The sequence below is a fragment of the Hoplias malabaricus genome, chromosome 3 (genome assembly GCF_029633855.1).
Source record: "Hoplias malabaricus isolate fHopMal1 chromosome 3, fHopMal1.hap1, whole genome shotgun sequence".
Classification (NCBI taxonomy): Eukaryota; Metazoa; Chordata; class Actinopteri; order Characiformes; family Erythrinidae; genus Hoplias; species Hoplias malabaricus.
The window spans coordinates 53,648,666-53,666,018 of NC_089802.1; the positions used below are offsets into that span (position 1 = coordinate 53,648,666).

General features: G+C 37.9%; 1 protein-coding gene across 3 annotated transcripts in view; it reads right to left on the reverse strand.

Annotated features, from left to right (window-relative positions):
- Positions 1 to 304: 304 nt before the first annotated feature.
- slc9a7 (solute carrier family 9 member 7) overlaps positions 305 to 17,353 on the reverse strand; it is a 42,252-nt gene continuing 25,203 nt past the window's right edge. For 2 of the 3 annotated variants that reach the window (XM_066662806.1, XM_066662805.1), the window contains 4 exons: positions 12,968 to 13,031; positions 11,755 to 11,837; positions 7,782 to 7,887; positions 305 to 3,394 (listed from right to left, as the gene is read on the reverse strand). In XM_066662806.1, the coding sequence (XP_066518903.1) occupies positions 3,149 to 3,394; positions 7,782 to 7,887; positions 11,755 to 11,837; positions 12,968 to 13,031 (499 nt within the window). In that variant the 3' untranslated portion in view covers positions 305 to 3,148. Of the gene's footprint in view, positions 3,395 to 7,359; positions 7,555 to 7,781; positions 7,888 to 11,754; positions 11,838 to 12,967; positions 13,032 to 17,353 lie in introns of those variants that run through there. The other variant, XM_066662807.1, reaches the window with a different exon arrangement.

Here is a 17,353-nt window from a genome sequence, read left to right on the forward strand (position 1 = left end):
TTTGACAAGCCATGTTTATCAATTGTCTCTTAACAACTAACATCTGTACTTGGTTGCATCCTCTATGAATGATACTGATATTTATGAAAAAAAGACTTGTAAATAAAATAGTTTTGTAGTAAACATTGTCACTGTTTTTATTCAATAACATAAAATAAAGCAGATCCCTCATTATGATAATATTGCTACTATAAACCAGTTCAATACATAGAATTTTTTTTTTAATGCACATTTATACTACAATGCATTCCACAGTTTTGTCACATATTGTCAGACAGGCTGAGTGCATTTTAAACTCTAATATTAATAGGAAATGCTGTCAGAGCAATACAGGACTTCTTTGTATATAAGTATTTTCACAGATAATCAAAATGGCATCCTGCTGATTGATTTTTTTTTTTTTTTTAGACATGCAGAACATAGCAGGTAGGAGATAATAGCTACAGGAAAGTATAAGCATAACCTACACATATGTACAAACCCCTTTTATTGTGGTTGAGGAAACCAGGTAGAACACAGAAGAGCAGATGTGAACTTATACAGCCCCAAAAGCAGCTATACACAGTCCCAAAAATCTTTAGCCAAATTTGGGTTCAGATCCATGTTATGGCATGCTCTTCAGATTGGGGCTGACTCATTCCACCCCAGGGAGTTGACTCACTGAATCACCAATAACAAAGTGCAATAATCCATGACAAGCTTACCACCCGCATGTAGCATTTCATTGGTGATACAACACTGGGACTAATGTGGGATGCCATACCCTATGCTGCTGTGACTTTTAAGGACATTTACTTGCTATTGTTCAAACAGCAACTGAAGAATGTTTACATTTTTAGAGTTTACAACTGGCATATGGTTGTTTTCACAGTTTGCTCTCAGGTCTGTGATAGTCCTGCGATAAAATAAGGCCAGCCACAGAACAGTGGCTTTATTTTAAGCAGCTGAGAAGTTACTCCCTATTCATTTGCAAACATATCTACACGAGGCTTCAATAGAAAGAACATTGAAAATATATTTTGTGGGTTTTTAGGCGTGTCGATAAAAACACTAATAGACGTGAAGAAAAAAATTCAAGGGGAAGTCAGTATAAGGTCAATATAGCTTTAAGCTGCAAGACAGCTCACAGCTCAATGCAATTTCAGCTCACACCATAGTCAACCTGAAGCTAAATGCCAAGAGGTTCGGTGGTTCTAGCATTAAAGCTATAAGAGGTGAAAGATAATTTTCTCAAATTGGTCTTCTTTGAAGCAGCCAGTAAATGTGCTGTGAGTAGTCATCAAGCTGTGCATGTCTCTTCAACTATCTATAATCCTGTGTTCAAAGCCTGTTGTAACAGCTACTGTGAGAACAAAGCAACAAATTAGGAATCTTTGTAGGAGTATGGGGGATGTATAACATGGCCTGGTGTTTTGACAAACTACATTCAGACTGCTATGCCACAAAAATATTTTAGTCACGTTTCTGCTGAACAACTGCAGCATTTAATCAGCAGACTTATGTTGCAGTGCAAAATGTCCACCACACTGAGAATCTCTAGGACTGCAGAAAAGAACAAATAATCTAAAGCTTTCAGTTCCATCTTCTGCATTGGCATGAGTTCAGTTCCAGCTGTTTGTGATGTTTTTGCTAGAAGCAGCTACAATAAGCAGCACCCGGGTTTACGCAACTCAAGCACCCCAGGTACCCTTAGGAAAAGTGCAGTTCCACTGCCACTAAAGAGCTCTGCCTACGCCCTCCTGTTGTGTATAGCTGTGCAGATCCATTCCAGATGGCCAGCGCTACTGAGAAGGACATTCTAGTCACAAACTCTATGACAGTAGTCATATTTACAATGCTTAGTGGGATAATGTCAGAGATAAGTACACAGAGCTGTATATTGTGCAACATTAGAGTCGTCACAATTAGGCAACAAGACGTCTCTGTCATTAGGAAAGTAATGTGGGGAAACTTCTGTATAGCTGACCAAGAAGCTGAGGTCACAATGTGACAGCGAAACCTCTGTGAGATTTGGTCACATCTTAGTGACAGCAACCAGAGCCTGCTGGGCTTTCTGGATGACTGCAACCAAACGAGACGTCACCTTTAGAATATGCAAATTATTTAGGTATGCAGGACACTTCAGCCATCTTAGGCTTTCCAAAAACACATGTAAAGCACTGATAGTTCTCAAACAAAGCAGATTGGATGTAGTGATTTGTACAAAGAAAAAGAAAAGTAAGTGTCTACAGAAGCTCATGACACAGAGCTAGAGATCAGAATGTGAAGAATGAAGATTATCATTGCTATCCAATGAAAAATATGCATCTCAATTTTTGTCTCAATTTGTAGTTTACTCACAGCAGATGTCCTTCATATTATTTGAATATTTCTTGAAGAATAGACCAACAGAAATGCACCAAAACTAATAAACGTACTTTTACATTTTACTCCCATTGAAACTTAAAGTTTATAAAGTTGCTATTTGAGTGAGACACGTTTATCATTGGACAGTGATGATCTGCACCATTCATAGATATAAAGCGGGCTTTAAGAGGGGGCTTATGTTATATATGAATACTGTCAGAACTGATGGAGCTTTCTATGGCTTTCCTTCTAGAAGAAGTAACTGACCTGTATTTCAAACAGACGTTCTTTTTCAGAATTCAAGTTTTAAACATGTGGATGTGGATGATGATTGACACCAATATAACCACAGCTGCTGTTCTTCCAACATGTGCAGTCCTACCACATCACACAATCTTCTAACTTCATTTCAAATGGCCAAGTCTGATTCTAAACATACTCTCCACAAAAAGGTTTTGTATTCTTTCATCACAAATTAAGAGAAAACAGTGGCATAGAATATCACAGTAAATATTTATGGCCAGTCCATGTGTCTGGGGGTCACATCATGTGCTCCAGACCGCTACAACAATTCCAGTAAACATCCAGAAAATGAACAAGGCCCGTTGTCTCCATCAGCCTCTCAAATCCTCCATATCTCCATCCTTCTTTTTGCTTCATTTATGGTTTACCACCACTTGCATTAATGCCTTTTGAAGGGAGCCTTGTCAGATGGAGTAATACGTCAAAGGGGTGGAGGGTGCGGTCAGAGAGCAGCCAGGGTGGAGGGACGGTGGGCGCAGTCAGTAGTAACCAATTATGGTCATGCGTGGTCTTCTATAGGAAAAACCAGCCTCGTTCCCCGGCTCAACATCTCCTGCTCTCGCGTGTCCAGCTCTCGCTCCAGTGCCTCCTCTGATGTGCTGCCATTGCGTTTGTCGTTGAAGCCCTTGCGGCCCGCTATGGAGGATGCTCCGTTGGCTGTGATGGCAGTGTCGCCATAGGTCAGCGTGAGGTCACCGTCCGTCAGGATGAGGTCCGAATCAGCATCTCTCAGCTGCTCACTGTTCTGCAGAGCACAGTGACAAGTCGGACATGAGGGGACAGGGGTGGGGTGCTGAGGGCACGGGCAAACACACACACCCACATGCACACACACTTTGACATGCTGTTAATGCAGTGGTTCTCAACCATGGTCCTGGAATACCGCTGTCCTGAAGATTTAGATTTTATCCTAGGCCTGTCACAAAAGTTACATCTAAGCTGATGATCACATTTCTTACAAATAATGATGTCAGTGCTTATTACCATCCTCACTGATGACAGAAACAGCTCCAGCTCAAATAAACAAACAGTACTTACTACTGCCAACTCAAGGTGATGTTAAACATCAAATAAACTAATGAACATTTCTAAAAGTAGTAATTAATTATCATTAAGTTTTTAAAAAATTAGAACAATAATTGCAGGCCTCTACTTTTTTAGCACCAGTCACATGTTTCATTGCTTTTTGAAAGACACAATATTTCAAGGTACACACGTAATTTAATTTCGTCTATGTAAACAAATTTGCACACTTAACATTTTTATGATCAGTTAAAATATTGCAGTTAGCTCAAACTAATTTTATCAGGTGTGAGAGGTCTAGATTTTCCCTGACAAGCCCTTCTTGAGCTGAACTGAATATGACAGAGCGAGGAAAGGAATCTTATGTACAGGCCTATTTCAGAACCAGAGTCAGAAACTACTGTTAATCTTATAGGCACACACTCGCTCACAAGCCCAGAACACAGGTTCATGAGGGACACTGTGGAAACACACAAGAACAGAGTAAAGAATGGAACTAGACTTAGATCTTCTTACACAAAAAAAAAAAAACAAAAAATAAAAAACCCTCAATCACTCTCACTCACACACACACACCACTTTTGTGAGTAAAAACGACTTCACCATCTTTGTTTGAATGAAAGGGTAAGTCTCAATTGTGCACAAATGTATTCCGTGCCAAGGCTGCAAAAAGCCACTCTAAAAGCAACTTAACCCTTAGATGTCTAGAAATACTACTGCTGTTTACCTATACTATTTTATATGGATTCAGACAATTTAATTTATTACATTTCCTGTCCTAATGGCCAAAAATGACAGTTTATTCATAGTTTAGGAGATATTTCTGAGAAAATGTTTGAATAAGTCATGAATAAGACATTGATTACAAAACAAGTTCAACGAGCTTCTGGTAACACCAGCAATACCAGCAACTTCTAAGGATTTAGTTAGCCATTTATGGAGCACATGTTTTTGTAGATCTGATCTGCTGCAGACTTTGGATAGCCATTTTGACAGGTCAGATGCTGGAGGGATAAATGTACAACATGTAACTGAAAGGATAAAACACTCTAAAGCTTATTACATTACTTTCAACAATATATAGAGATTCATTTTAAAGCTTCAGAGTAATTCAGTGAATTAAGGGAATGTGAGGAAAAAAAACATTTAAAAGAAGTTTGCTGTATTGTTGGCTTTTAGTTTTTATAGAGCCTTCTTTATTTAATGAAGGGAGACTACTGTCATTTGGATTTAAAACTTGCTTTGTGCTCCTTTTAATTAACGTTTTCTTGTCAAAACAAATGAAACAGTAGTAAATGACAGGACAGAATTATTCAAATCATTCTAATTAGCATTTTGGATGTAATAAAAAACTGGACATATTTTCCTCGTGTGAAGCAGAATTCCTTTGGTCCATGTAATTTTTTAATGTATAAATAGGAGCATCGCACACAGTGTCGGAATCTACATTCCTAAGTTTGTTTGACAAAAAACAACTCCTTCTGGTTTGAAGTCAGTGTGCGATTTAGACATGCCGTTAGCATGTTCAGGCTATAGACTATGTTTCCTGTTCAATACATATATACAAAAAGTTGTTAGCTACATTAGCCTTGCATTTCCAGTGCAAATCTAAAGAAGCCAACAACAGACACTAAACATTTTTCTGATCTACTGAATTTGAGGTGAATTAGAGTGTTTTTTCCCCCTCCAGATATTGATTCCCTCCTTTCACAAAAATATACTTACTGAAATTATATGATATCACAAATGGAAAGACTGTGATTCAGCAAACTCTAATACACTATTACAAAAAAGCTATAGACACTTGTTGACTGTCCAGAAATGATGACAAGCTGTTGTCTCAGGGGAGCTGTTAGAGTGAAGACATTACATATCACATTTTGAGTAGTGACCATTATTATTTTTCTTGCCTTTTGTTCACTCAGACTTGTCATATCGAGCAATAATGGTGTTTGGGGCAGGATGGCTTGTGGGGGGACGTGACCTGGCAGGACATTTGGCTCATTGTGCCGCACCAGTACAATGAAGGACTGTGAGACATTTGTGAAATCAGCCAAGCATCCCCAGCTACAGTATCAGCATTGAGATGAATAAGGGAATTTGCCAGAGTGAATCAGACTGTGACCGCACAGTGAATGGCAGTGTTCTCCTTGTCTGAGATATTGGAACGGAATGGCTCACAGGCCCACGCTCATCAGAGTGCCATTAATGAAAGCCTCTTTTGTAAAGCAGAGAACACAGAGCGCGTCTTCAGTTTAAAAGCTTAGGCACTTTTGTGCTCTCCCTCTCTAACAGTTTCACAATAATGTCGGCAGTCAAACTATAGAGGCTAAACTCACTATTGAGTGCCACGTGAGTGCAATGTGAGTGCAATGTGAATCTCTGAATAAGCATCGATCTCAGTATTTAAACCAGTCACTCAGCTTTTACTCCCATTTAAATAGATGGCACATATTCTTCATATATTTACTTGTAATTTCAGTTGAGCGCAAGAAAATCATTGCCAAAAATAAATACATTTAAAGAAATAATTTGAGCCCTTTTACTATTGTATCTTTTATAATTTTATTATCTTAACCTTCTTAATAAGTGCTTCAGGCTCACATAATCTTTAATAAGCATTCTCTAAGCCATTTGTCTCTTTTTTTCAGGCGTTGCTCTTTTATACTCTGAGGCTTCTCAAGGTTCTTATTAACATCTTGGCAGTTTTTCCTCACCACAGTTGCCTTTGGCTTTCTCTCAGATTCCTTTGATGTTTTGGCTGTGGCATGATAACCATTAGCTGAAACCTTGGAGATGGTTGTGAGTGTCCGTTTTTCAACATTTCAAGATGTTATGCTGAAGGCCAATATTGGGATGCTCAACTGTAACAGGAGGATCCCTGTGCTGTATTGGGAAGTAATGTGATAGTAACATATCTTCAGTATTACCTATGTAAGAGTTTTCTACCTGGCAAAACTCGCCTACAGGCCATTCATTCCACAACCATTCACAAAGTCTCGTTTTCAGATATTTAGAATATTGTCAAATGTCAATTGTTCTTATTATAATTTAAATTTTGACTCTTAATATTATATTTATTGGGTATTTTTACATCTTTGATTATGACCTTTCACGCTGGTTTAAAATGTTCCTTCTATTTAGTCCTGGTATTCTATAAAATACAGTCTGGTTTTTGTGCCTGTCCTTCTGACCCATGTAAGCTACTCCCAAAAAGACATTCTTAAATAGCAAATGCTGCGAGCCAGGCCGAGCTCTACAGCTGGCAAAATACCATTTTACCTAATTAAATAAATATATTGTTGCATAATCAAGTGAACATTAGCATGGTGCCATATTTGTTGTTATTCCCAATCTGACTAGTTTTATTTAGCTACAAAAACATTGTCCTGTTTCATAGTATATTAACTATGACAGTAAACAAAAAACAATTAATGACAATGTTGAAAGGGATTTTTTTTGCAAATGTTTTATAAAATCTGGCTAAACCTCACAATTGTTGCAGTTAAAAATTATAGTGACATTCCAGATTATTCAATTGCTCCATTTTTGTGTTTTTCATATTTTAAATGGGTTGGTATTTTATTACACTAGACCTTTAAACAAACATTTGTTGTACAGAATGAGAGCAGTACAGTCTACTGACACACTGTACATACTAACATTGTTTCCAACAAGCCAGCTGTGTATAATCTCATTAGTTCATGTGAGGGTTATGTTTAGCCTGTTGGCAGAAAATAAGATATTTAAACAGGTTATATGAAATATCATACAAGAAAAAGTGGCCTGTCTATCTGTCTCGCCAAACTTCAGTGTATGCCATCAAAACAATCCATCTGCTTAAGCTTCTTTTAACTTCTGCCTTCAGTAGTTCCACTTCCACTACAAAGGAAAAATGCATGACACCCTAATTTTATTTTTATCAGCTACTGCTGATGCTAAGCAAACACATTAGATTAGCATATTTCCAGTGAAGTTCAGTTTGTCAAAATGTCAAAGCAATTTAATACTGATTTTACTATCATTGAACACTTCCCTTTTCACAAAGAATCACACAAATGTACTAGTGTACATGTTTAAATGTGTGTGTGTGTTTATATGTTTCTTACCTCATAGGCCTGAGGGCTGGTGAGACAGTGTGCCAGAGGGCCACAGCAAGCTGGTAACGTGGTGGTGAGTGGAGGACCACTGTGGGTCAGGATGGGCTTTAGGTAAATGTGCTTAGAGTTAAGGAGGACAGCAAAGGAGATTCTCTGGAATAATATCAATCATCTAAAAGCGCATGGCCTCTGTAACATATGACTTAAGATTACACCCAAAGTTCAATACAGTTTTTTAGACATGATATAATGTGCTGAAAAAAAAAAACTGGATTTTTTTTTTGCGTAAAAATTAGGCATGGAAAAAGACAATTTTAGCCATCTGCCATTTTTGGGAGCAAACTGCTGTTCCTCTCCCATCAGCAAGAACTTTTTACACAAGTTACTCCTAAAAGCATTTCCTCCCAGAATGATACTTTTTAAAAAGATATATTAATCATCCAGTAACTTCCCTAAAACACATCTCTCTGTAGCTTTGATATAAATATAAATAATACCACTCTACATATCATTTCACATGTTTCTCAAGTTCATGTTCAAGAGTCCCTCATTACACCCAGAACCTCAGTGACCTGCAGCACAAATACATGTCAGCAGCACAACCAGAGGCTTAAACTCGCTTAATGTACTGACTGCTTACTAAGGCTATCATGGTTATTAAAAGTGCACCAGCTGATCTCCTGGCCTGTGTTTGTCTCAGCTCAACATACATTGTATTATTCTGATATTATTACTATTAACATTTTCTTAAATATAGCCATTTCTTTCTTTTATTTGTGGGAGGACTGGTACTATTGTACAGTAAAACATTAAATAATAATAATTATATCTCAGACTTACTAATGAGTATTTCTTACAGGTTTATGCTTCTACAAGTGGACAAGGTCTTGTGCCTGAATAGAACTTTCAGTGAAGATAAGGATCAGACGTAAAATGAGAATTCAGTGCAGCAGCCACTCTGCACCCTGTGCATCATCACTCAAAAAACATCACAGCATGAACATGTTTAATAGTAGGCTTTGCTGAAAATGTAGGCCTTAATGGAAAACAAAAATCCCATAGTGTAGTGAGTGCTATCAAAGGGAGTATGGAGTGTCTAACAGAGACTTAAAAGGCTTTATTGTATAAGGACTTTAGAAACTTTAAAAACCAGAATTACACAATGGACCAAACATTACAAAGCCTTTTCAATGATGTGACACAACAAAGGCCATTTCATTTCAAGAAAAGTGTCAAGGGAACGCCTTAGCAGATATGAGAGTAAGTAAACGTGGTCTATAAAATGCTGAATGTGCATCACATGGCTACGGTATACTTTCAAAATTAGTGTTTGTATATTTAGGGTTACAACACATTCACATACCCATGCAGCCTGTTTTTTTTTTTTTTTTTTTTTTTGCTTTTGTGTTTTAACCCTAAAATGAGGACATGGCCACAACCTGTCAGATATAATCAGGAAACGAGAAGCACGGGGGATTACATTATGTCGTCCCAACACAGCTTCAGCTCACAGGGTTTCATTCTGATTTGGCCGTAAGATGGTGTACAGTTTATTTCTGTCTGTGTACTGAAACTTTATCTGTTGGAATAAGGCTACAGTGTGGTATTCACACAGGGCTGGTGAGGTCAGTCACCTGCTGACACAGAAAAATGTCTCTGCTAGATTTCTGGCACCATGGTCTATCACACAGAGAAGCAGCGTGTTGCCTTGCCAAGCCAATATTCTAACCTTTGTGTAGCAGACACAGACACAGACAAAAACGTGTCACGCTCAAACATGTGCTCTAACAACAAAGTGAAAAATAAATAATCATACAAAGTTCATGCCCTCAAGCACACAAGCCCAAACAGGAATAAGCATGTGTTACTATGACAAAGTTCCATATACTGCAAATACACACATAACCACAGCTGGTCTACAGTCTGAATAAACTGCAGAGCTGCTCATCTTAGCTGTGTAGGATGTGAGAGAAGAGTTAATGTATGCATGTTTAGTGCACAAATAAACTGCTGTCATTTCCTGCGTGTGCATTTAAGCTGTGGGCTACCTTCTCTGCTTTCTCTTCCGTAATGCACTGTGGACTTTCCAAAGCAGGAAGCACTTTACAGTGCTCCTGGGTCTTGCACATAAATGCATATTAATTAAGGATCTGAGAAGTCCAAGTGAGCCAGCTGCAACATTTTTTGGTATTTTACAGAAATATATATATACACTGTCACTACCCATTCAGCATGGACCAGTGCTATATCCTGCTATTTGGAGGCTTATTTCAGCTAAAGGACTGACATTTTTTATCATCCATTAAATCCTTAAAACTCCACTTCCCAGATGCCTAGTGCACGATTCACAGATTACCACTCAACATAACATCTGCCTTCACCAGTTCACTTCCAACAGTCCCATAATGTGATTAGGATACTAAACAGCTCTATTTAGACCCAGTGCCTTAGTCTCCTCTGTCCACTGTCCAGCTCAAATCCATTTCAGCAACACAACAAAAGTCATGCTAAAAACAGTGGATGCCCATTAAGGCCATCAATATTATGAAATCATTGTTCAAAAGCTTTAAATCAACATCAGTGTCGAAACCGTTTTCCTAAACCATTTCATGCATATCTCAAACCATGTCAAGATGTAAGGAAACCTCAAACAGACAATGCTTTTCAGAAACTAGATAAGCAAGTATTTATAAGATTGCTTAACAACACATCAGTGAGGCAAGTATGTGCTCCTTTTGAGATGCTAATTGGTGGTGTGAACATGTGAATTACTTATTAACTGCACTGGATTCGCAGCAAAGAAGCCAAGTCCAGAATCCAGGCCTGCCATGAAGACTACCTCTGGACTAATAAGAAAAAACCCTACTGTTTTATTAGAAATGTTGAGTTTTCTAATTTGGCCCCAACTGTGGAAGTTACAGAGAGCTGCATGTGGAGCACTGAGTCAGAAGCCTACTGACTCACTCACCATCCACAGAGGAACTCCCTGAAGGACCAAACCACTTGCTAAAGCCTGGAATTATTCATTAATCATCCCTCCTTCTCCCTTTATTGTTCTCCTTCTCTCATTTTCCCTTAATTCTACTGCTCATGCAGCTGCTCCCAAATAAAATCCACATTCATATTCATCTGCAGCTTCCTGACAAGCCATCCCAGATCCTGTCAGCACATGTTGACTTCTTTTCCTCCTTTCAGCACAATGCAGAAGACTTCAAGTGGTGTCATTCATTCATTCCTCATTTGCACAGGTTTAAAGCAGCATCATGAATCTGACTAACGCAGGCATGATGAAAGAAAAAAAAACAAAAAAAAAACAGGATCCACAACACTGTAGAAGGCTAGAGGGAGAGAGAGAGAGAGAGAGAAAGAGAGAGAGAGAGAGAGAGAGAGAGATGTATAAACAAAAATCAGATTAAGACAAGGCTAACAAAAAGAAGCTGGATGAAGACATCAGCAGCTGAAGCCAGACTGAACATTAGTGTGTTTTTTCTTACACAGGAATCATACATGAGGTATGTAGATAATGTTTGAACATGGCACTTGGTCTCTTCACAGCTTGCTCGCTCTTCCCTGTCACAAACATTGGTGCTGACATCACTGACAAGGTGAAAGAACTTGAGCGAGAAATAAGTACACCTCAATTTAAACCAATTTAACCTTTTGCACCAACAGTGTGCAGTATGTGCCACCGAAGTGGTATTTTGCATGTCAAGTATATAAATTTGCATTGGTTTTGTTTTTGAGGCTTGTTTTTTGAAACAGGAAAACAGTACTCAGCAGACTTAATTTATTAATTGATTAATTAACAAATGATCTTGAAGTTGTTGCATCGATGTGTAACAGCAAGCATATCATATTACTTCATGCTTGATGCACTTGCTGCATCAAAAAATGTAAAATGGAGGTAAAGCTTTAACATGTGCAGAGAAATTATGGCCAGGCCTATGAACTATATATATAGCACAACATACTGAAAGGATACTTGTGGTCAAAAGTGTACCACAGCCTAAAGAGCCAGGCGCTCTCCTGTTTGGTCTTACTCTGGCCCTCCTGTTGACTCCCATCCTACAGAAAAGACATGAAACAACAATGGCATGTGACTTTAAGTATTGCATTTAAAAACATTAATTTTTTACATTTCTTTTTTTTTATGCAGACTAAAATATACAGTAACAGTACTACAAAACGTGATCTATGTCATTTTGAAAGTAGCAAACAAGCATGGAGTACTTACATCCCATCAGATTGTATTGGGAACATTTATGCCAACATAGATTAAATATCAACATAGATAAATGTCAGGTTTCAAGACAGCCATTTCTGCTGTTAACTATGCAGTGCATTTATTTTAGAGATTAAATATTTAGTGAGTTAAGTATTTACAAAGTATATGCTTTCCATAATATTTAATTACACTGGTCTCTAAATTCCACAAATAAGGCTAACATTACACATCAAATGGGCCTTAGTTGAACATAAGTGGCTCTGTCCTCACATGCACCGACTCTGACTTTACCCAGGCTAGCAGGACAAAGTCTGGGACAAATATTTCGGGCGTTCATATATTCCATTCCTGTGGGTAAACTATAAAGAATATTTCTGGGATACCATGCATGTGTAAAAAGGCTTAATCTGTCTTTGTATTTATTGCTTTAGCTTAAATCTATTAATGACATTTAATTAAACTAATTAATTAACTAATTAAACTAAACAAATAAACTAATTATTTATTAAAGGATTTTTAGGAATCTATGGGTTTCTTCCAATTTGCAATTCAGTTTTCTGTAATCTCTTCAAGTGAAATGTACTTTGAAATGGAGAGAAATATTTAAGGCAAAGTGTTCTAAACAAGCACATAAAAATTACCATTTTAGTTTCAGAGAAGCAGTGGGTAGAAGATAAAGATTGACTTGTTAAAGGTCTCAGTCATATGCTAAAAGGAAAAGGAAACAACACCTTTCTGATAGCAAAGGTCTTTGTGGTTAGTTCAACTGTGTTTCTCTAGCAAGCTCTGCTAGTCTCATCATTTTCAAGCAAAACCTTATGTAGAAGCTAAAAGGAAACAGATCTAAGCAACACCAAACACCTCGCCAGATTTGACAAACTATGATAAATACGGATGGCAAGAAGAGTTATTTCCCAGAAGGGGAAAGACGTCAATAAATCTTTTAATAAATATCTTAGTAGGGACTCACTCCTTGAAGGACCTGAAAGCTGTCTCCACATTGCTGAAGATCCTGATCAGGGTCCACTCCAACTCTGAAACAGGAAAAAAAATCCCTACAAGTTAGGTGTTTATTTTGTGCATTTTATGATTTAGTGCTTCGTGCAATCCATCGAGCTTTGTGGAGCTTCCACCATGTGACATTAACTACAGTAAAAAGAGTGAAGTGTTGGTGAGAGAAAGCACAACGCATTTTCCGATGAACAATTATTAGTACTACACACACCCTTCACTTAAGATATATGCACCATTAAATAAAAAATGTATAATATGTTCCATTGAAAGTGCAGGGTGTCTATTGCACCACAGTTCTGGAGAAGAATAAACTCAAATGTTTAACGATCTGTGTTTAGTCAATTGTTATTCTTATTTCTGTTTATACCATGTTATGCACTGAAAAACTTTGAATATTAGGATTAATATAAATACACAGTTTATCTGTTATCCACCAACTTCTGGACCCTATTGTAAACTGATCAATTATTTCCAAAATGATTTCCAATATGAATCAATGATAATATCACTGTCAATCAAACTATCATATACATACATTCACACATAAAATCATTTGTTATTTTTATAGGTTTAATATTGTGTCACAAATCAGAACATTCTCATGGCCTAAAATTACTCAAGTTTCGAGAAAATGTAGCATTGACATATGTTAATAAATAAAAACTTCTTTGAACTTACACCCAATATTTTGGTTATAAAAGTTACGATGTAATAATGAATGTAGTCGGCTGCTCAGCAGTGTACCTTTTATAGTATGCTAATTTTATTAAATTGCATATAAATCTATGCACTGTACTGTTCAGTACATGGACTATATAGACACACATGGTCCATGTTATCTCATGCCCACTGTAGAATTCGTTGACTCCATTTATTGCTGGCTATCTAAAGCACTAAATGTGCAAGCGTGTAAACAATCTATTTGCACCCCTATCAGTGTAACACTGCTGTGCTGTATTTCAATCCATCCAGCCAAGAATTCTGCACTCTCACACACATTTTACACTGCCCACATCCTAGGCTGTGGGCTTTCTTCTCACACACACACATACCATATAATATAAATGAATATACATATAATATAATATACATACATACACACACTTAATTTATTCCACTGACAGTGTCTATAATTCATTCATTCATTGTCTGTAACTGCTTATCCAGTTCAGGGTCGCAGTGGGTCTGAAACCTACATGGAATCACTTGCTGCAAGGTGGGAACACACCATGGAGGGGGCAATGTCTATAATTATTGATGGAAATTAACAGCTTGCGTATTCTAGCACAGTCACAGCACTCTTTGCATCGATGGTCATGATGCAGAAACCCATGTGAGCAGCAGCCTTGTTTATTAGAGTGCTTACATAACACTTAATGGGAACATTAGATATTAGTCAGCACACCCATGAGGGTGGAGAAGCAAAACAGGGAAAAGTAATATCATCAGCTTCAGCAAAAAAATTAACACAATCATACTTATATCCTGAAACCAACTGAGCATCATTCCCAGCTGTAACAGAGTGTCTACACTTAACTTGCCTTTTCCTCAGAGTAAGATTTATTAGACTGCTGAAACATGATACACGTGTCACTGACCTTCGGACCAGTGAAAAAGCATATCACTCAGTCTTTAGACTTTGCTGATCTAAGAGGGTGTAGTGAGGTGGGAACTTTTATTTATGTTGCTACTCACTGCCCCTTTCTTGGCATTTTCTTATTATTCTGCAGCCGTGCTCCAACAAGTAGTGACCAGTAATAATTATGTGAAGTGGGAAATATGACAATGATTTTGTCTGTTCCAACTAATCAGACCCCATTAAATTAATGCATGTTAAATATCCAGAATAAGTGTTTCAGTATCACGAGTGTAAACTTACCATATTGCTATAGAGTCTTAAAAGTAGTGGGTACAAGAATAAGCCACACAGATTTCCAACTTGTAGACTTCTGTGAAGGACCGTGAGTGTGTGATGTCTGGCAGCAATACACATCCAGGTTCAAAGGGCAAAAACGGTGACTTTTGATTTGCCATTACTTTAATGAATGATTAAACTATTGCAGGGTGCTTCAAGGTTTCTCGCCTCAGAATGTTCATAGTGCAGATTGTTTAAAATGGAAAAAAGTGTATCCTAAATTCACACAAGCTTGTTTGGTGGGCTGAGCTTTTAACAAGCTGCTGCTATGTCTGCAACATATGGGAGAAATTTAGTGGCATCTGAAGAACAACAGACCTCCAGCCGAGGGGCTTGAACATGGGCCAGCAACTGTCCAAACAAACCCCTTGGCTCAGAGATCAGAGAGTAAGTAGACAGAGCTGGGGACGTGGTTAGCAGACCCCATCTCCTCCATGCAGGAAGAGAGACTAATCAAATTACATTATTCTCACTCTTCTTACACATTTCTCCTTATGTGGAGGCTTCATGTGAACAATCACATACACCAATCACTCACAAGGTTAACACCACTGACAGGTGTAGTAAATAACACTGATTATTTCATTATAGTGGCATCTGTCACGGTTAGAATATATTAGGGAGCAAGTGAACAGGTTCTAAAAGCAGGAAAATGGGCAAACCATGATCTAAATTAATTTTGACATGGGCCAAACTGAGGTCACAACCATACATCTTGTGGGTTTTTCCAAGTATGCAGTGGTTGGTACAAACCAAAAGTGTTCCACAAAGGAACAATTACCGGAACACTAACATGGTCATTTGCTACCAAAACACCCTTGTGGGGAGCAAGGCTAGCCAGTCAGTTATGATCCCACAGGAGAGCCACAGAAGCACAGATTCCCCCCAAAAAAATGTCATGCTGGCTATAATAGAAAGTTGTTAGAACACACTGACTCACAGCTTGTAATGTACAGGCTGTGTACACATTCACCCCCTACACAACAATCAGCCTGGGGTGCACATTAACCCGGGGATGTTTTCCTTCCTGTTGTAAAAAAATGCATACTGGCAAGACCCCACAAGACTTGCTTTGTGGGCAGACCAAAACATAGACCATGACAATTTGGCCCCATGTGAAAGTCACTTAGATATTTACACTAGTCCAATGTTCCAGCTTCCAGCAAATCAAGAGTAATAACTGTTTAATCACATATTGGCCTATATATTACAGCCTTTCACAAGTGCCACTTTAACAAGGTTAATCATGTTGTTGGTTGGTGTAAGTATGTATTTCTGAGCGGAATCTACAAAGATAATCCGTGTGGACACAGGCTTACATTATTTTTTTGTAATTATAAAAGTGTATCTGTCCTAGCACAGGTTTATTTTGGGATGGGGTGCAGGCAGTGTTTGAACCATTTTTTGTGAGTGGTGAGCACATCACCAAAAGAAAAGAAAAGGCCAATTTTCCCTCTGTTCTTTTAGGTCCAAAATATATTCTTCACTATGAAACTAAGCTTCAAATACTGCACAATATTTTTGGGATAGAAAACCGTACAGTAACACAACCTCGCCTGCACAGCTAAGCCTAGCTCATTCACAATGAAAGAGTGTTTCAACTCAGATTGTAAAGCTAAGCTTTATCAACTGAAATATACAAATAAAACTTTATTTGGAAAAATCAAACAAATGTAAACTGTCCCGTACTTTTCATTGCTAGTGCTTATAACAGGGTCCTTGAAAATATGTAAGCAGAAGAAAGTGAAATAAGACTCAGAGGGAAAGCAGAGGAACAAAAGAAGTAGCAGACAGATAACTGGAAAAATTAATGAACAGAAAAAGACAGAGCTGAAGAGGAAGTTCAGAAAATGAAGTGAGATGGGAGGTAAAATGAGAGTGAGGGACAAATGGTAGGTGTAGATTACAGTAAAAGAACATGGAGGTTCTTTAGGAAGCTGGCCTGCAGGCTGGGTGTTCTGGGGCATTATATAATCACAATGGGTCATAGGGACCAAGGAAAAACAAAGGAGTCCCAGGTCTGGGGGGGAGGGCTGCTATGGAAATATCAACACTAAAGAAAGAAGTCCAAGAGAAGAGGAAATATAGAGAGTGAAGCCACACCCACAACCACATATTCAGGATGAAAGAATGCAGGAGAATGGGGAACAGGGAAGGTTGGGGGGATGGAAAGAGAACTGGGAAGAAGGGGCCTTATAAAAACAAACCAGTCTTAAAAAGGTTATTTTAAAAAATTGCTACAACATTATTTCTCTAGTTGAGGGAGGTAGTTATAAAATAAAACACAGAAAATATTTTAAATTACGATTGTTCCCCATGGTTACAGTATGACAACAAGAGAAGAACAGCAAAATACAAACTTTTTAAAACAAAAGAAAAATATGCACATAACAAAACACCTAAGTTTCAAAACAAAAAAAGATGGAC